Source organism: Apus apus, chromosome Z (genome assembly GCF_020740795.1).
Source record: "Apus apus isolate bApuApu2 chromosome Z, bApuApu2.pri.cur, whole genome shotgun sequence".
NCBI lineage: Eukaryota > Metazoa > Chordata > Aves > Apodiformes > Apodidae > Apus > Apus apus.
In genome coordinates this window covers 76,495,884-76,516,850 of record NC_067312.1, presented here as the reverse complement: position 1 = coordinate 76,516,850, position 20,967 = coordinate 76,495,884, and the positions used below count along the sequence as shown (strand labels likewise).

At 43.0% G+C, this 20,967-nt stretch overlaps 1 protein-coding gene across 1 annotated transcript in view; it reads left to right on the top strand.

The window, feature by feature from the left end:
- Positions 1–20,967, top strand: part of MCTP1 (multiple C2 and transmembrane domain containing 1) — a 276,702-nt gene that overhangs the window by 249,640 nt on the left and 6,095 nt on the right. The window contains exons 18-19 of the mRNA XM_051643546.1: positions 15,732–15,841; positions 19,340–19,449. Of these exons, the coding sequence (XP_051499506.1) occupies positions 15,732–15,841; positions 19,340–19,449 (220 nt within the window). The remainder of the gene's footprint in view (positions 1–15,731; positions 15,842–19,339; positions 19,450–20,967) is intronic.

Sequence of the window (20,967 nt, the reverse complement as noted above, 5' to 3'; positions counted from 1 at the left end):
ACTGAACTTGCTTTGTTATTTTCCATGCTAATTGCTAACTTAGTGTTTAATGCTCTTACATTCCCTTCTCTGCTGCAGCTAATTGTTTCTCTGCACCCTGCTTCAAGGTAGGCTCGTTCCCTGGGGATGCTGGGACCCACCAGGCTCTGCTCTGGAGGGTCCCCCCATCCCCTTCCTTGGGCAAACACCAAAAAAATCTTAATCATGATGGTTGGTAATGGTGAATATTAATAATGTTATAACTTGCTAGTGTTAATGCTGCTAGTAATAGCGAGCCTTCTCCCTGTGTTGTTTGGCAAGCTCAGACACAACCCTGGAAGGGTGCCCATCCTTGCCATGCCACCTCTGGTTGCCCTGGGATCTTCCCTATATTCCCTTTGCATGATCATTATTCTTCACTCTCAGGGTGGTGAGGAGCTGGGATGGGCTGCCCAGGGAGGTTGTTGATGCCCCATCCCTGGAGGTTTTTAAGGCCAGGTTGGAGGAGGTTTTGTGCAGCCTGGTCTGGTGGTTGGGTTCCCTGCTCATGGCAGGGGGTTGGAACCTGATGATCTTTAGGGTCCCTTCCAACCTTCATGATTCTATAATTCTATGATTGATTCTATAACACATCAAGGTCACCTCCCATGTGCTGCCAAGTACCAGAGGGACACGCTTTGCACACCCCACACTCTACACTGCCCTGCTTCTCAGCAAGCCTTGTTTTAGTGAATCCCCTCCCTTTCTCTCTCCTGGAGCACCCTGTCAATATTTCCTGCTCCATACATTAACATTTTCCAGGGCACAGGAATCCAAAGCACCAAAGTGGATGCAAAGGGGGATGAGGTCCTGGGTCCCAGGTGCTGCAGTTGGATGGCAAGCAGGAGCACTCAGGAGTCCTGGCTGCTCCAAAGCTCTTCTGAGATGGAATCTCAGTACCTCAGGAGGAGGAGGAAATTCCTGCAAAGTTTCCAGGCCCTGACTGGTGGGAGATGATTTCTAAGGCTTTTCTATCACATAAATAAAAAGTAAATGAAAAAAAAAAAAAACACACAAAAACAACCAGCCAAACAAAAACCCAACCAAGCCAAAAAAACCCACCCTTGATTTTACAGATAAAGTTGAGGTTATCGAGTGATTTTCAGTATGAGATGGGGTTGATGGCATTCAGATTTCCCTGGAGATCTTCTTGCATGTTTGTTTTTGTAGATGCTGTTCTACAATGGTGTGATAAAAATGAATCTATTTCAAAGCCTGGATTGGCAGACTTCAAGAAAAGGGAACATAAAATAGCTGTTAGGACAAAAGTGTTGCTGTAAGTGACTGATGTTACAACCATGGGTATGCCAGGCATTCCTTTAACCCCAGTCTCCATAAAGAGGAAGAAAAACTACTGTTAAATTAACCATTCCTTCATCTGGGATGGGAATGGTTAGCCAGAAATAGAATATTCAAGGTTTTTTTCCTTCTAGAAGAAATTAAGGCTGGAGCTAGAAAACACGTGACATTGTTTGTCCAGAAATGTTTTTGGAAATTTTGCTTTCACTGGATAAATGAGATGAAAAAACAGGAGAAGAGCTTTTTTGTGCATATCTGTGCAATCCTGTTTAGCAAGCAGTGGACTTCACTTCTCAGTGCTTTTTTTCCTAGGCTACAATACCAGCAATTCCATTATTCTCTCTATTGATTTCTTGTTCTCCTGCTACTACTCTGTGTCACTGTTTAACAAAGATGCAAGTATCTCAAATAATAAACAGGGAGGGTTTCAGTTCATAGACGTATTATATATGCTTAATTTTCATAGTACCTCTGCTCTATATTCGGGCTCAAATCTTTGCTGTTTGAGTTCACAAGAGATTTTAATTGTGAAATATTTTTGTCTGAAATAATGGATAGTTGTTCTACCCACTGCTTTGATTATTTCCCAGGAAAATTGTGTGGTATGTACTTAATTCTGCTATTATCTTTATTAAGCTCTTCATATTAATGCTCTTTTGGCAGTGAGTTGCTCCAGTGAGTTTTGCACTGCATGGAAATAAGAATTTACTTTTATCAGTTTTACCTCTGCTGCCTTTCAAGTTCATGGAACATTTCTCTGTAATGCCTTGTGAGAGTAATTAAGAATCCCAACTTACTTTCTGTAAACCATTCATTATTTTGAATATCTTGATTATGTTCATTCATCTTCTGTGTAAACTTCAATGTCCTGGCACTTTCTGTTGCTCATTGTCTTATTTTGCCTCACACCATTTTCATGTCTGTATTTTTTCTGGATCTGCTTTTTTTTTTTTTTTTTAATTTTTTTTTTTTTATTATTATCTCCTGAGGTTTTATAATGGCACTAGGTAAAGTGAAACCACTAGAGTTAATCATCCATCTAACCCTGTTATACTCCTCAAAAATTTGAGATCACACTTCCTTATATAACTCTGTCACCTATAAACCTGGCATCTCAACCTTTCTTCTTTATGAGAAATATTAATAAATGCATTAAACAACATCAGCTCTAGTACCAGATTTTTATGATAGTTTACTGCTAAACTTTTAAAATATATTTGCTATTTTACCTTTTCCCCTCCTTTAGTTGTTTTAATATAATTTTTCTTTTAGTCTAGAAGATTTATTTTAAACACAATGTAAATTATAGTTTGCTTTCCCAGTATTGATTTGGCTGGGTTTAAATTCTAAAAAGTTTCAAGAAATACGACATAAATAATTTTAAATGTTCTGTATATGGCACTGGGAACTTGCCAAAACAAGCTACCTGGGGGCCTTGGATTTAAGCCCTACTCCTAACTTCTTGCACGTGTGTTTGTTGTGGAAGAGCTTGGGGAGGTTTCCACAGGGGTTGTGGCAGAGGATCTGCTTCTAATCAAGTTTTGGCAAAAGGAGTTGTAGGAAAAATCAACAAAATTAATAATAACAAATTATCAGGTCTGGGGTGGGTTTGCCCAGAAGCTCTGAAGGGAGCTGAGGGAAAATAGCTGAATCACTAATAGTGATGTGGGTGCTTGAAGCTTATGTAGAATCATTGAAACATTTTGGTTGGGAAAGACCTTTTGAATCATTGAGTCCACCCGTTCCCCCAGCCCTGCCAAGGCCAGCACTGCCCCATGTCCCTCAGCACCATCTCCAGGGATGGGGACTCCCCCCTGCCCTGGGCAGCCTGGGCCAGGCCCTGACAACCCTTTCCAGGAAGGAATTGTTCCCCAGATCCAACCTCAGCCTCCCCTGGCACAACTTGAGGCCGTTCCCTCCTGTCCCATCCCTTGTTCCTGGGGAGCAGAGCCCGATCCCCCCTGGCTCCAACCTCCTCTCAGGCAGTTGCACAGAGCGAAATGAGAGCAGACAAACTCATGTGGGTGAAAAACCCACTCAGAGTTCTTGGGAACAAGGAGCTGCCCTCTTGGCCCCTCTGCTCTGCACAGGCAGGTCCTCCCACCCGTTTGGCAGCCAAGAGCTGCTGCCCCGCCAGCGTGTTTCTAAATATCACACCCGTCGGGCCCCTTACAGAAACCTGTTTTAATCCAGCACAGTTGCTTGTTGCTGCCTCTTTCTAGGGGCCATACCCCAAAGCCTGAGCACCTCAAGGGTCTGTAATCTCAAACTGTCAGGCTAGAGCAGCACAGCTCAACTAGCAACGGCACCTGCTCCCTCCGTGTTTGCCTTGGAAAAAGGTTGAATGCGGTGTAACCTCCCAGCCAGTTGTTTCAGGGATGATAAAAATTTCACAGCCCTTCTCCCTGTTTGCTTAGCATTGCTGTGCCCTAGATATGACAATGTGTGCAGATCCAGGAGAAATAATGAAATCTATGGAAGGCAGGCACACAGGAGAAGAAAGGCGTTTTACGATGGCAGCTTTATTCCCTGCTGTCGTTGGACTGCAAATGGGTTCTGACTCTGCAACCAAGGCTGTAAAGCATTTAAACTTTATTTACTAGACAATAAATAATACAACAACTGTTTGCTGAAAGTTGAAGGAGGAGCTGTCGTTGTATTCTTGCACTCAGGCTGGTGGCTGTTGCTTTACTGAGTGTCATTAAAATAAGCAATGAGCTTTAAAATTCAGGAGGAAGCAAGTTGGTCTGGGTTTTGTTTTGCTTTTAATATGGAGGCCTGATTTGTCTTCTCTGCTGACATGGTGTATGGGAATAAAATAAATGATTCTAACCAGGCTGCATCTTTGGAGATCATGCACTGTACAACATGCTCCATTAGATGGTGATGGTGGGGCTGGAGAAGAAGGTGCCATGGCACTCTGTGGACAGCTGGTGCTGGGCAACCCTTTGAAGCTGATGTTTCCTTACTTGGGTCTCTGGCATTTGTGAAAAGTGTCATGGAAGCATCAAGGATTTACAAAGGGAATTCCCTTTACAGTTTCCTGCTTTCTCTCCCCAAAAAAAAACCCCTGTGTCCAAAAGGGTTCACACCCCACAGGGTGGACAGTTGGTTTGGACTCCAACTCCTGCAGCTTCTCTAAGGCTGTTGGGTGCCCCTTTGGCTCTTGCTAGGGTCAGTCTCATTCATTCATTTAATGCCCAATATCCTCTCTGAATTGTTAGTTTGCTGCCAGGCTCACTAGTCCCTGCAGGTTTCCTACCCCTCCTCTTCCAGCATTTGTGTATCCATGGATCTTGGTACTTGGAGGTTTCTAAGCAGGCAGTGCACAAGTTAGGAGATGATGGGGAAAAGAGTCAAAGGGGGGGGAAGCATGTACATGGTGACTGGTTAGAGTAGTTTTTTTATTTGTTTCTTTAGGAAAGCAGGTAAATTCCATTGAAAGCCTATTTTTCATTATCTGTTAATTAGGTATCTCTGCTGTTTGTTTTTTTTTGTTCTTTGGTTGCAGAATTTAGTCTAAGTAGCATCATCTGTCTGTATCCTTCCACTGTATCCTGCTCACTGATAAGTTAATATTGACTGAGGAATGGCAAACTTTTGTGTTTCCTGCCATTTTTTTTTTTTTTCAGCAGTCATGCCAGAATTTACACAATTAATCTGGATTTGTTTTCTTTAATTTCAACAGCACTTTGCTTTCCTTTTTCCTTCTAAAGCATCTGCATTCATAATCAGTTCAATCAGGCAGGTTTGGTTATTAATTTCTCAAAAGTAAATTCATGTAAGGTGACTGGACAGAAGCTGGTGGCTCTTTCTACAAGGTACAGATATATAGATGCAGTACATGGATACACAAGATCAAGATATACACATTTGTTTTTCTAAAAAAAAAGAAAGATATTTGTGTATTTTTTCTTTGAGCTACTCTTACCTTTCAGGATGTGAGCCCCTCTAAAAGAATTCCAGTCAGAGTATCATTTACTGTGGTCCAGCATAAATATGTGCTTTTTTTCCTTCTGAGACATTAGTATGCTAAAGCAAATTTAAAATGAATGTAGAACAGACTATTGCAGTGGTTAGACATTAAAATAACATTGTTACAAATTACCCTTCGTCATGATTTTTGCATATTCATGGACCAACCCCATCTTCACTAGTTGGCTCAGCTTGAGGTCTTTTCCAAAATTTCAGTACTTCCTAATAAACAAAGACTGGGTGGTTTGTTTTGGTTTTTTTAATTTCATGAGATAATCAGAACAAATGGGCAGTGGAGCCTTATCACACTTTTCTCTGGCTTTTCTCTAAAGGGACCCTAGAATTTTTGGTTCACTCATTACTCCTCACCCATTGTACCCTGGAATATTTGCAGAGATATTTACTATGTGCTGCTTCTTCCTATTTATATTTTTTATGTCAAATGCCAAACTACTTTTCTACACTCTGTCATTTTCCAAAAGCACAGCTTGAACTTTTATCTATGGGAATTACGTAAAAAAGGAGTGTTGTTGAAAGACTTTCTTTCTTTCTTTCTTTCTTTCTTTCTTTCTTTCTTTCTTTCTTTCTTTCTTTCTTTCTTTCTTTCTTTCTTTCTTTCTTTCTTTCTTTCTTTCTTTCTTTCTTTCTTTCTTTCTTTCTTTCTTTCTTTCTTTCTTTCTTTCTTTCTTTCTTTCTTTCTTTCTTTCTTTCTTTTTCTTTCTTTCTTTCTTTCTTTCTTTCTTTCTTTCTTTCTTTCTTTCTTTCTTTCTTTCTTTCTTTCTTTCTTTCTTTCTTTCTTTCTTTCTTTCTTTCTTTCTTTCTTTCTTTCTTTCTCTTTCTTTCTTTCTTTCTTTCTTTCTTTCTTTCTTTCTTTCTTTCTTTCTTTCTTTCTTTCTTTCTTTCTTTCTTTCTTTCTTTCTTTCTTTCTTTCTTTCTTTCTTTCTTTCTTTCTTTCTTCCTTCCTTCCTTCCTTCCTTCCTTCCTTCCTTCCTTCCTTCCTTCCTTCCTTCCTTCCTTCCTTCCTTCCTTCCTTCCTTCCTTCCTTCCTTCCTTCCTTCCTTCCTTCCTTCCTTCCTTCCTTCCTTCCTTCCTTCCTTCCTCCTTTCCTTTCCTTTCCTCTCTTTCTCTTTCTCTCTTTCTTTCTCTCTCTCTTTCTTTCTTCTTCAATTTGTTAATATTTGATAAATTCCTTAAATAACCATAGCTACTATTTGAAATGTGTATATATGTATGGAACCTCACTTAATCTTCCATGCTCTAGACATGGCAGGGTTTCTTCTGAGCTGAGGGCAGAGCTGTTGTGCTTTCATTTTTGAGTGTTCTTGGTTCTTCTGACCATCATCTTTTTCACCATCATTTTCATCTCTGGAATTTAATCACAGATTGCTTCCAGGGAGGTATTCTTTAAATCCTCATCTCATACAGAGAATGTCTCCCAGTCTCTCATGTTACTCTTTGCACCTCATTTGCCATAGATTCATGTCTGGAATTAAATATTTCAGATAGCCTGTGCTTGCTGGCTTGACTAAGCATTAGCCTTAATGTTTTTCTTCAGATCAGATTCCTTAAGAGAAAAATTTTGCCTAATCACTGAGCCCTTGACAACAGTCAAATGTTTCAGATTTTTGGGCTTCGTCTTCAACTTGTTGGCCTCAGAATATGGTACCAACATGCAGCCTCACAGAATCTCTCTGAGCAGTGTCCCTAAGAGGATGCTTTTGTTGGCCTTTTTTCATAGCAACTTGCCATTGAGTTCAACCACTGGAATGCCAAACGGCCTGAAAGTTTGGATTGATTGTTCCAAAGGAGCAAATGCCAGCAGTAAAAACCTTTCTGTAGTCCTCTGCTCAGCAGTCTGCTTGGGCAGGCCCAGGTAGTTTACTACTGAAACCGTGTGCCAGTTAGGAAAGGAAATTTCAGGGGAAGAAATCCCTTTTGATTTCTTTGAAAACCAAAATCGTCAGCAGTACAAGGCACGATCTTACAGGTTTTCAGGTACAAAATTGTTTTTGTGTGTGTTTCTTCTGAACGAGAGAAGCATCAGACCAGTTAGCCTGGTAATCAGAGGAGGGAGTAAGACTCCTGTCATTGATCACAAAACCATAGAATCACAGGATGGTTTGTGTTAGAAAGGGCCATCATCTAGTTCAATCCAAGCCCTTGATATTGAGTGACGGGCAGTTTAGGTATCTCACCCAGTGCAGTGGCAGAGGAGGAGGCTGAAGGAAGACCACATTCTTCCTCCTGAGGAGAACACTTCTAGAGAATACTTCATGTTGGCTCTAAAACAGAAGGCTGAGGCTGCAGTGCTGAGTCATCTTTCAGGCCAGTATTTGATTCCTTTTGCTGGCTCTTGTGCTGGCAGTTCAGGTAAGGGTGGTGACAACTTGGAGCTTCCTCTCTGCAGTCCAGCCTTGGAGCTGCAGGTCCTTGGCAGCAGCAGCAATCACAGCTGCTGTCCCTTGCCCTTGCCAGGTCCAGCCAATAAGTTTGTGTAAAATCATTATCTCTGTTTGTTTAGGTGAATGACTTACATAAGAATTATAAGATCATCATATCCTGTCAACATGGGACTGGGAAACTTCCAGAGACAGTAAATTAAATCTAAATGCAGACTGTGGTGCAGAGATGGTGCCCTGGTTTGGTATGGGGGTGATCTTGGATAGTGAGTCTTTATCCTCTGTGCAATGTTTATCGTTAGGTTAATCTTTTTTCAAGGAGAAAATGAAAATTATGTTCCACATGCACTAAAACATCAGACTAACTTTTACATCTGCTACATTCAAGTCAATGTATTTCAGAGATGCAGCTGAAATTTCGCATTACTGAAGCTGCAGCAGAACTCCATAATCTTCCTTTCATATCAATCAGTGACACCTGTATAGGCATTTATTGAAAGATTAATTTTGAGGCTACTTTAAACTGTCAAAACAGAGCACTATATTATTTTGATGAGGCTCTCATTGGGAACAAGTGGACAACAAAAATGTGTGGCTATGATTTAGATAAGCATCTCAAAAACTCAGGTGTTTTGCCAACCACAATCCTTTCTGTTTTCTCTCTCTGTTTCTCTCATCCCCAACCAAATGCAGAATTTTTCACACTGGCTGGTATGATTTGTTTCCATCCCCCCCCCTTCTTCCCAGGTTCTTGCATAGCAGGGCTTTTCTTACTGAAAATAACCTTTCCAACAGAACCAGCAGGCACTTTGCTTACCTTATTAAGATGATCAGAGCTTTCAGATTTACCATTTAGTGTTGCTGTCCCTCACATTTGGATCACAAAACTTGAAGAGCTGAATTCATGAACACTTTGTTAATTGCAGTTTTGCATAAATAGTTTTGCAGTTTTCAGCATAAATAGAGGGTAAATGCTGTTGTAAGCACTGGAACATACAAATCCAACTACAAAATCATGGACAAAATTTATTAGTAGAGCCTCAGGTATGGATTCTAATAAAATTATCTATTGCAAACAACTGCTGGACAAGACACCAAGATTTCTGTGTTGGCCTCTGTCAGATGACATTGGTGTGACTGGATACAAGAGGAAAATTAATGTGATCACTCTCAAGCTCCAGGATAGTTCTGTGTTGCATAAAGTAAGAAACTTTTTTTTCCCCCTTACTTAAATGCAGTAGAACAGGGGGAAGGGAAGAAAAAAGAGTCAGCCAAGAGAAAAATTTCAGGTTTTTCAAATAAAGCGATTTTTTCAAGTAAAGCAAATGCACCTGGTGGTTCCTTAACACCCCAGTGTTTAACCCCACAATGTCTTAATTCTTTAAGTTTCCTTAAAAAAAAAGAAATTAAAAAAATTCAAAGATCATGCCAGTATTTGGCATTGTTGACATTTTTCCTCTGCGTGTATCACCATGAAGAAATAAAGAGTATTTGTGAAATGAACATATCATAGAGGTTTAGCATTAGCCAAAAAGGTACCGTGCAAGGAAAATTTAAGTTTTTGTTTCCCCCCACCAGATGGCCCTTCAGTGAAAGGCCCCATTAACTGGCTGTGTTTTGTTTCTGTGTTTTATCTGGAATGTTATTGTTACAGCATTAAAACTTGCAGAGAGATGAGGAAGGAACAGATTTAAACAGCATTGGGCAATACTGTGGGATGTAGTAGGGAGAGAAAGAGAATAAAAAGCACTGGCAAAAATAAACCCCATTTAATAAGAACTTACATAAAAGTTGCCATCAAAGTGTTACTTCCCTACTTTGTAGAAAGCTTGCAGTATCATATTTTTCCCTAGAATTATCACTGTAGCTGGTGACTTTTATTTTTTTTTTCCACTGGTTTTTATATTTATGTTCTAGCACTGCAGCAGTTCATTACACACGGAAAAGTCTTAATTCATTCTGTGGCTGGTGGTGCCAAAAAGTCACAGAAGGTTCAAAGTGGTTTTTATCAACTCTCGGCGTGTATTTTGAGGAAGAACAGATTGCTGTAATATTCGTGCTCACAGGCACTGGTGTCTTCATGGGCAGTGAATCTTCAGTGTTTTCATCCATGTGTTTGTCTGGTTTCTATTGTGCCTAATTTCTGCTGGTTTAAATATGGAATGCTTGCTAGGCAATAACATTTCACTGCTTCTTTCTTTAATAATCTTGACAACAAACGCCGTTTCCCTCTGCAAAACCCTGCACTTCTAGTAGCTGTGCGGTTTTTTCCATGTTTTAAGATACTCATCCTGACTTCCAGTTGGGCACAAACAACTGTTTTCAGACTTGTTCCCTGTGCACACATAAAAGGCCCATGTGGGCAGGTGGGCTTCTGACATAGTGAGCATTTGTAAACAACTGGTGGCATCTTCAAAAAACCTGTTCGCCGAAGTTGTGGTGGTGGGTAATATGGGCAAGAAGTGAAGGCCACGGTTTAAAGGCTCAGTTCTGGTTACCTGTGTAAGCCTGGGATTTGATGCCTGCTGTGAAATTGTGCCAGCAGTGTGAGAGAGCCTTCTCAGGGTGCACCAGCCAGGCCTCCTCTTTGGTTGATGCCAAGGGGAGAACATTCACTGGTGCCTCTCTACCTGGCGTGCCACTATTTAAAAGTCACTGGACATCTGGAGTGCTGTGAGCTGGCTTACTGGAAGGGTGGGGACTTCTACATCATTAAGGTCCCCCTGGAAGCTTTTTATGTCTCTGGGAGTCTTCCCATACCTTTTCAATGTAAGAAGTGGCAAGATCAGATGGCTGTGGTACTGCACAAGCAGCAGCCTTCAAGAGGGAAGAGCAGTTCAACCAATCTGACCCTCTTGGTTCCTTACAACAGAGGACACCATTTGCAGGTCACCCTGTGCACCTTTTCAGGCCCTGTAGACCATTCAGCTTTACCTCGTGGTTACGCTTCCACAGTCAGATTGAATCTAACAGTATCATCATGGTTGTCTGACCTCTTTCCATTCCTCTGAGGAGATGATAAAGTAATGACTTAGCCATGTATCCATCACCAGATCTGAAACCTTTTGGTAGGGGTTCAGAAGACCTGAAGGAGAACAATTGCCTCCAGAGCTGGAATAGTCTTGGCTTTCTATCTTCTTAGTGACTTTCCCAGAAAGCAGGGGTTAGAGTCAGGGAGGTAATTGCTGAGGCCATTAATCACCAGTGACAGGTTTCTGAGCAGTGGCCAGACCATAGGATGGTCTTCAACAGTTTGTGTCTGCACATCCTCAGTGGGAGATACTAATGAATCCTGACATTAAGGGCTAAATGGATTTCCAGCTGACACTTCTAGGTCTACTTCATGGTCTCCAGTGGGAGGTCTGCTAGGTTATCACAGCCCAGATTCATGCTGGGGTAACACCACAGGGCCTGTGGATGGGCTCTGCTTTGCAGAACAATTATCAGTTAAAATAATCAGCAATGTTTCCTCATGGAAGTAGAATCCCCCTATTAAAGTAGTAGAGATGTATGGATTTGTTACCAAGGCTGAAGGGGTGATCAGGAGGGGTTCCTCACCGATAGCTGCAGGACTGTGTTGTTGTGGGCATGGGAGAAGAAGACTGCATGTGTCTTCTGGTGGACAAGTGACAGGACCATAGGACTTAGAGCACACCAAGTGAACACTCTCCATCTCAGTGGTGGCTCCATATCCTCTCAGAACCTCTCTCAGCCACTTTGGTTTGTACAGAGGTGGTCTGTCATACCAACATGAGCAACAAAAGGTGGGTTTGGAACAACCCTCTGGAGCCTCTGCCTTTCCCAGACAGCATCTCCTAAACATTCCAAAATTTACTTCTGTTCTTGAAACTGTGCTGTAATTTTTCTTTATATGACCTGTGCCTTTCTCTCCAACTTAGCAGTTATTAATAGGACAGTTATCTGCCATAAAATGTTCAGAGTTCTCTTTGCTAAAAACGTCTCACTTAAAGCTTTTTTTTTTTTTTAAACTGGCTTAATTCCATTAACTTTTTCATGGTTTACTTTTAGGTCTGGCTTATTTATTTCTCCTGCTTTCCCTGTCTTTTGAAATGCTTGCTTTGTAATTCACTTCAACCTAGAGAAGAGAGATCTGTGTGGTTAGAGATACAATCCTTTCCTAAATCATCCTGTTTTGTCATGAGGTTGGAAGTCTACTGAAAAAAGAGACTCAGACAACATGGGCTGTATTCAAAGTTTCATGTGTATTAGTTCTGCAAGGGCTCTAGCCAGTCAGTTACTTCATTTGCTTTGGTTTCACCAGATGTAAGTTATGGTTATGGCTGAAAATCAGTGTAGAAGAGTTAAGTATTATTACTGGCCAAGCAGTATATCAGTCTGTATTCTGCCATTTCCTACCAAGGAGGAGGAGGACATGGCCTTAGTCTTTACATTAGGTTCATTCCCTTTTATAAATTCAACTCAGACTATCAACATCAATTTGCCTTTGCTTTCACAGTTTACACTCAAAGCCATCCTCTAGCAAACATCTCACTTTTCAGATAAATTAAGCCTATTGCAAACAAGCAAATCACAGAAATTAAATGGTAATAAAGCTGTTGTTAGCTTTGTATAATAAATTTTATCTACTATTTAAATGGCAATTATTTCCAGGACTTGGCAATTGTAGCCATACAAATGATGAAATTTATTCCAGTAACAGCCCATCCTTCTTTGGAAAGGAAATACCAGTAGTATTTGAAAAATGGATTATTAAGAACCTTGGTTCACTCAAGGTGGCTCATATGTTGTATTTGCTAACACAGCATCTTGCTGGAAGAAAATAAATGCAGCTTTTCCCTAGCCCAGGTTATTTTCTCCACAGATCTTTGGAGCAGGAAATACAAAACAGCTAATGGTTGTGGTGCATGTGGGATTAGTTTCAGCAAAGCCAAGCCCTGATCCTTCTGACCATGTCCTCTTTCCTGCACTGTTTTGTCTGTTCCTTCCTTGGAGTATGTCAACAAATTTCCTTTGAGCTCAGGAGGTGCAAGGGGATGGAAATAGGGGGGGGGGGGGTGGTCTCTCTGCCTCTTTCTGTCTTCAGGGTTTTTGTGGGGGCCTTTAGGGGAGTGATGTAAAGCAGATGTATTTTCAAGAAAAGGTACAAGTTAAACATTTGTAAAGAAAAGCAGCCTCAGGACCTCTGAGCATCATCCCAGTGGAGTTCTGGAGGTGTAATGAAGGGGACTGGTTTTGTTACAACGATGTACTTCTTTTCTCTCACAACTACCTGACAAAGGTAACTGTACAGAAAGGGCAAAACCTGTTAAACGAAGCTGAAGAGGCGAAGTCTATGTGTATCTGAAAAGCAGAAAAATACCTGAGATTTCTGTATGGCTTAGTGTTCACTCCTGCTGTAGGAGAAAACAGGTTGTTTTCCTGTTTCTCCAGTACTAGATGTTAGTTTTTCACATGAGGCAACAGAGCAGGTGTCATCCCTTTTCTGATGACGAAACACTCTGGATATATCCTGCACCTCCGCAGGAGCTCTGTCCCTGTGGACAGTAAATGCCCCCATTGCCAGGGCTTCAGGGATGTAATAAATGTCCAGGGAATGTCTCAAATTACTTGGGAGATGCTGTGCAGCTCTGGATGTAGTTGGTATCAGTGGTCGTGGTTATGGTCATCCTCAAAAAATAGGGATACTTCTTCATGATGTAAATAATTATTCACCTTGACTGGGAACATAAGCTCTTTCATGTTGCCTGAGAAACTGGCTGTTTTTTTGCTTCTCTGAAGTGTTTGTTTTTATAATTACACCCAGTCCCTGGAAGTAGCTTTGCCATCCCCACCTGTCTGTCCCTCTGTCTGTCTCAGGATTGATTCTTTTTAGACAAACTAAGTTCTGTAACTAAATAACTTCCAACATCTCCATGAGAACCCTTGACAACCCAGTCGCAGACCCAGTGTTGCTGAAACAGCTTCAGATGATTAAATGTTAAATTACGTTTTCTCCAACAAAGCCAGTTTATTAAGACAACAAAATCAACAGCAGGTGAACTAATATACTGTCTGCTAATTAAGCATCAGAAGAAGAAGGAAACATGAAATGCAACACATGCTGATTTCCTAGGTGCTGGACTTTGGAGTCAATCACAGAGATTGTTGGACTGTGTAGTTTGGGATGGCAAAATGCTGAATGACTCCTTTTCTAAAGTGTTTTGCTAATACTGAAATATTTTGCTTTCAGTTTCTAGTTTTTAGAGAACTCTGATCAAGTTCCAGCTTGGTAGGATAATAGTGCAACAATCCATTGGACACCCTGAACATAAACTTTTGACTTGTGTCATCTGGGAAAAAAAATAAATTGTCATTTTTGTCCCCAGTGATGCTTCATTTTAAAGCCAACTAATGAGGCATTTTTTGTGAGAGTGCTGTTGGCTCTGCATGGATTTGATGCTATAACTTGTCTGGGTTTAAAGATGGAAAGCTTTTGGGGAAACAAGTTTGTCATAGTGGGAGGAGGCCCAATTGAGGAATGGTCCATGGAGTGCAGTGATGGATCCAGGCAACACCTTGTTGGGTTCTTCTTGGAGGCAAAAGTCTGCTCGAGTTGGAAGAAAGGAGGACAGCATTTGCTGGTGGCAAATCTATCAAAGACCCCAGAAGATGTCTTAATGAGGGTGGGTCCTGCTTTTGAGGGGCAAACGGTGACTCTGTTGTTGAAAAAAAAAAAAAAAAAAGCAACCACATGTTTTTAGAGACACAAAGAATCTCAATAAAATGAACAAAAAGGAATTTGTGGTTAGACTTTTACATTACCATAAATTGATGGCCCTGTGAATAGAAATATAGAAACCTAAGTAAGGTGGTAATTAAATAATTTCCTACACTTACAGGTCCCCTGCATCTTTCAGCTTGTCCATGGCTAGCCTTTCCCATGCTTTTGGAGCCATGGGCTGCACTAGCTGTTCAGTAAAGGCAGTTGGAATTCCATAGAGTTGTGGGATGGTTTGCTCTGGAAGACCAAAGACCATCTAATCCCAACCCCCCTGCCATGGGCAGGGACACCTCCCAGCAGCCCAGGCTGCTCCCAGCCCCATCCAACCTGCCCTTCAACACTGCCAGGGATGGGGCAGCCACAGCTTCCCTGGGCAACCTGGGCCAGGCTCTCCCCACCCTCACAGGGAGGAAAAGTGAGAATTTCACGTACACTTTGTTCATCCAAGGATGACCTCAAATACATCAGTGTTTCCTCAGATATCCTATAAAACTGTAGTACTTGCCTACATGCATGAACAGAAACTGTGCCATCCATCCCCAAGCTCAGAGCCCTTAGAGGTGCTGACTCTACACTTAGAGTCAAATAAAGTTGCATTCTCAGGTTTCAGAATAGCAGCAGAAAATGTAAACCAGCACTACAGATTTTGAGATGGAAAACCACAAGCACTTCTGTTTCACACTTCCACTGCCTCTCTTCCAGAAGTCTCCCATGTATTTCATGTTAGTGGAACTTGAATATTAGTAAGGAAAAATATTCCTCACTGGCCAAGCACGAAGGTAGAATAGAGGATGGCAGAGGTCAGTGGTAGATCTGAGAACTTAAACACATATTGGAGCTGGAAGGGGTTGTGTCTGCAGGACCTGGGGAGTTTCTGGTTTCTCACTCATTGCCTCCCAAGGAGTTTTGGTTTTCCTGGTGCCTCCATCAGTGCAAGAACCAACATTTCAAAAAACTTCCCTTGTTCTACCTTCTGACTCTTACCACTTGAGAGCATGCACAACACAGGGGGTTGGCACTGCCAACATGTTTATAGACCAGAGACCTGTCTTACAGAAATAACTATTTAAAAGCTAATGCAAGAACAGAATTTTGTGGTGCTCAGCATAGATACAAAAACGCACTTTTTTTCAATACAAGCTGCTTAAAGGACAAAAAAACAACTTTGGATTGCCCATTTTCCCAGTTACTTTTAGATGAATCTGTAACCCATGCACTTTTGAAACTGAACTGATGGTCACATGGTCCTTTTTCTACAGCCAGAAATTATTTTATTCAGCTACTCCTTTTCTCTACAGGACAGTGAAAAAAAAGGATTTATGAACAGACTTTATGCCATCCAGGAGGTGTGTGTCACTGTCCAGAATATCCTTGATGAAGTGGCTTCATTCGGAGAAAGGATCAAGAAGTAAGTGCTGACACAAGTCCTTTTCCTTCCTTCCTTCCTTCCTTCCTTCCTTCCTTCCTTCCTTCCTTCCTTCCTTCCTTCCTTCCTTCCTTCCTTCCTTCCTTCCTTCCTTCCTTCCTTCCTTCCTTCCTTCCTTCCTTCCTTCCTTCCTTCCTTCCTTCCTTCCTTCCTTCCTTCCTTCCTTCCTTCCTTCCTTCCTTCCTCCCTTCCTCCCTTCCTCCCTTCCTCCCTCCCTTCCTCCCTTCCTCCCTTCCTTCCCTTCCTTCCCTTCCTTCCCTTCCTCAACTCATGAAAATCCTGTCATACTAATTTTGGAATTTAGAAATATATTCACTGTGTGGGGGTAGTGGGGGAAGTCAGAACTAAGGCTTTGAAGTAAACCAGAATCTTCTTGTGAGGTCCAACAGTAGTGATGTAAAAGTGATAATTAAAAGTGCTGTATTTATGTGTGTTAGCAAAACCTTTCCTTCTGCAGTACTGGTTATTTGTTAACACCTAATACACGATATTATAAGAACTGCCAACAAATTCAGGCCCCAGCCCAGAGAGGTTCTGGGCCTGGGCAAGGGGTACAGCTCCAAAGTATATACTGTCAGAAGTCCAGAAGTCCCTTCTGGAATGGGAATTTAGGAAATGGGTGCCTTGGGTGAAGGTCAGCTTGCAGAAAACCTGAGGGCTGTCTCTCAGGCTGTTCTGCCTTTGTTTTTTTTACATCTTATTTTGTTCAAATCTATCAGCAACAGCAAGCACATCAGACTCAGGATGAAAAGGAGTTTGGTGATTACGTGTTTAAGAGCAAAGTCCCTAATAGGAAAGCCTGGGAAACATTCCCATGGGGACACTTCCAGGCAGGCCATGTTCACCACTGCAGAGACAGGCACAAGCACATTATATGGCACCAGTTTTCCAGACAAGCACGATGAGCAACTCTCCAAAAGAAGTCTTTTCTCAGAAGGCTGTTGGTGGATGTTGTCTTGAGGATTAAGTTTTCTCTAATTGTGCATTTTGGTGGTGGGGTTTGTTCCATTAGAGACCCAGATGAGAGCAACAGAATTTTCTAAACCAAGTGCATCTGGGGAAGAACAACCCCAGGTACCAGTACAGGTTGGGGGCTGACCTGCTGGAGAGCAGGGTAGGAGAAAGGGACCTGGGGGTCCTGATGGACAGGAGGATGACCAGGAGCCAGCAATGTGCCCTTGTGGCCAAGAAGGCCAATGGCATCCTGGGGTGCATTAGAAAGGGGGTGGTTAGTAGGTCAAGAGAGGTTCTCCTCCCCCTCTATTCTGCCTTGGTGAGGCCCCATCTGGAATATTGTGTCCAGTTCTGGGCCCCTCAGCTCCAGAAGGACAGGGAACTGCTGGAAGGAGCCCAGGGCAGAGCCACAGAGATGATGAGGGGAGTGGAACATCTCCCTGTGAGGAAAGGCTGAGGGAGCTGGGTCTCTTGAGCTTGGAGAAGAGCAGACTGAGAGGCGACCTCATTCATGGTTACAGACACGTTCAGGGCAGTGTCAGGAGGACAGAGCCAGGCTTTGTTCAGTGATGTCCAGGGACAGGACAAGGGGCAGTGGGTGCAAACTGGAGCACAGGAGGTTCCATGTGAATATCAGAAAGAACTTCTTTCCTGTGAGAGTGACAGAGCCCTGGGACAGGCTGCCCAGAGAGGCTGTGGAGTCTCCTTCTCTGGAGACATTCAAAACCCCCTGGACACGTTCCTGTGTGATGTGCTCTGGGTGATCCTGCTCTGGCAGGGGGGTTGGGCTGGGTGATCTTTCCAGGTCCCTTCCAGCCCCTCAGATTCTGTGATTCTGTGATTCTGTGAGTGAGACCGAATCTTCCTATAAGTTTGTGTGATGAACAATCCCTTTGAGCCAAGCTCCCTCCAGCCAGTGTGCCCGTGGGACACACGTGTGGATTGGCCTCCTGCCTTTCCCTCTTCCTGCACACGGAGGCTGGGGAGCTGCTGGAAGGCTCGTCAGCTTTCACCTCCCCTCTGCCCATTCCTCAGTCTCTGAAAAATGGGATGAGCACCAGTTTTTCATCATGGTGTGATGATTAAGGCTGTTTAATCTGGGGATTTTTTGGAAAGCTTATCTGCTGAAGCTCTGGGGGCATCCCAGAAATTATCTTTATCATTAAATTAATAATAATCTTTATTTGACTTGATTTTATCTGGAATAATAAAGCTTTCCTTAACTTTTCCTGCAATGTACTTTATCTTATGCCACTCCCTCCTTTTTTTTTTTTCCTTCCATCCTTTGTCTCCTTTCCCCCCCCCACCCACAGTGTTTTTATTTCCTTCTTTCATTCACTGGTGTTATCCCTGTCATCAGGATTGTCCTGTCCTCCTCTTTTCCCTAATCCTCTCCTTCTTAGGTGCAGGAATAAGTTTCCAGCTTTCCATACCCACAACCTTGCCTTTTCCTGAATATACCCCCCAAGACAGAAGAGTTCCTGGCTGGGGAGTGCAAATACACATCAAGCAGAGGGAAAGGTCCCTGCTCACCCTCTAACTGCTGCACTGTCCTTATGGTAGAGCATAGAGGAGATGAACCAGAAAGCCTTAGCAGAATCAGAATGGTTTGGGTTGGAAGGGGCATTAAAGATGATCCAGATCCAACGCCCCTGCACGGGCAGGGACACCTCCCAGCAGCCCAGGCTGCTCCAAGCCCCATCCAACCTGCCCTTCAACACTGCCAGGGATGGGGCAGCCACAGCTTCCCTGGGCAGCCTGGGCCAGGCTCTCCCCACCCTCACAGCCCAGAATTTCTCCCTCACATCTCAGCTCCAGCTCCCTCTGCCAGCTGGAAACCCTTCCCCCTGTTCCCATCCCTCCCTGCCCTTGTCCCAAGCCCCCCCCAGCTTTCCTGGAGCCCCTCCAGGCACTGGAAGGTGCTCTCAGGTCTCCCTGGAGCCTTCTCTTCTCCAGGCTGAACACCCCAACTCTCCCAGCCTGGCTCCAGAGCAGAGCTGCTCCAGCCCTCCCATCATCTCCGTGGCCTCCTCTGGCCTCTCTCCAACAGCTCCACGTCCTTCCTGGGCTGGGGGCTCTAGAATTGGACACAGTCTCCAGGTGGGGTCTCACAGGAGCCAAGGAAAGGGAAGGAATCACCTCCCTTGACTTGCAGGCCACGTTTGGAAGCAGAATGCTTCCAAGTGCTACATCTTACCTTTGGCAGTGAAGGAGGGGATGGGGGTTGCTCATTTGAGTAGGTTAAACGCGTTGGATGCGATGCTGGAACTGGGGGCAGGCTCCCGTGTTCCCAAGCAGCAGAGCGGTGCCTCCTGGCAGATGTGCACAGCTGGGGCCTGGGGTTGAAGTCAGGACCTCCTTTGGTTTCCACTGGTGGTGGGTCCAAGTCCAGCCTCCGTGCTCTCATTCATGGTTCCAGCTGTTCCCACTGATGAAAGCTGGCACTTCTCCCCCTGACCTGCCTGGGTCCTTCTGCTGGCTCTGTCAGGTCACCACAGTTCTGACTTGTGTTCATCTCTCTCCTAGTACATTCAACTGGACTGTCCCATTCCTGAGCTGGCTGGCAATTGTTGCCCTCTCCGTGTTGACCATCATCCTGTATTTTGTTCCACTGAGATACATTGTCCTTGCCTGGGGTAAGTAAAGCCTTTTTTAACTGTCTGTCCCACCTAGAAAAAACTGGTTTTTAAGGGATGACTTACATTGTCAGTACTTTTCTGTATTTATGCTCATGAGGCTGCTCCATGATGGAAACAGACAGGTTAGTTAAAAATCACAACTGCATAAAGATTTAGGCCCACCTAGAAAATGCATTTTTCTTGGCTGGCATTCTAGACTTCATCATACTATAAACGTGTAGCCATGAGGATTCTTCATATATCAAAGTGTAGCTTTGTCTAGATATTGCTCTGATTTATTTTCACCACTTATACACAAACAGAGGCATTTCAATCTATACAGTGCATTTAGGACAATATGCCTTTTTTACTGCAGTACTTCATCTTGTGAAAGTGTATGTAAACATAGCAACAAGAAACCTGTTTAAAGGGTCACCTTTAGTCCGATGGAAAAGGTGTATGTGGTATTTGTCTGGTTGATAATGAACAGAAACTGGGGGGGGTGGAACTGTGATTGATCCAAGCTCTCACTGCTTGTCCTTATATTTATTCTTTATGCTGATTTTAAACAGCTGCCATTACCACATCTGTTATAAATAATGCTCCAGGTTTTTGTCTGGACATCTTTATACATCTTACACCACCAGCAGCCATACCCTTATTCAGCAGTGCAGACTTCTGCCTCAATTAATTCTGTGGCTAGATTTTCTTTCTGAGGAAAGAGCAACCTCTGTAAAAACTTCTGAACTCAAGAGAAAACATAAAATCATTGAACTGACTCCAAATAATTATTTTTTTTTTATGTATCAGCCAGTGTTAATATTATACTTACAGAGTCTTCACAAACAAATGTAGCAGAATCTACAAAATGGAGACAAAGCAATATGGAGGATTTGAAACAATTTTTGAGTTATGGGGCTAAAAGGGAGCAAGTGTCTTCTCCTGCCTCAGAATTTCACTCATTCCCCACAAACTCTGTGTCATTTGGGTGCAACTCAAACTTTTGGTTTGTTACCAGAACTTCATTCTTCCTGGTGCACACAAGATGGTGGGCCTCTTGTTACTGAAGTTCAAAGTACTTGGTCTAGGTCCTTTTCCTGTCACTTTTCAGACAAACCTGGCATCTTTTACACTTGCTTTCATACATTCCCTTGATTTCATTCAGTCTCCATGGGGAGAAACACAGCCAGGAGGGAAAGAACTGAGGATTTCTTGCCAGGTCCTGCACTCCAGACTGCCTGGGGTGAAATATGTTCACACAGGGCCAGGTCGTGCTGCGTGGAGCTTTCAGCAGCTGTCCCTTCAGAAAATGGAGTGTTCCAAACACGTGCCTGCCTGGATTCTCCCTTGCTGTGTGTTTCTAGCCTCCCCTGTGTATATCCATTGCTTGAGCCCATCCGGCCAGCCGGCACATGGAATCGAATGGCCTCTCTTGTCTGACTTCTATCCCCAGGAAAGTTTGAGCTGGTCTGGAGCAGCATCTGCCCATTTTGTTCTTTGGGAAGGCAGGGATTTTAAGATGAACATTCCTGCGTG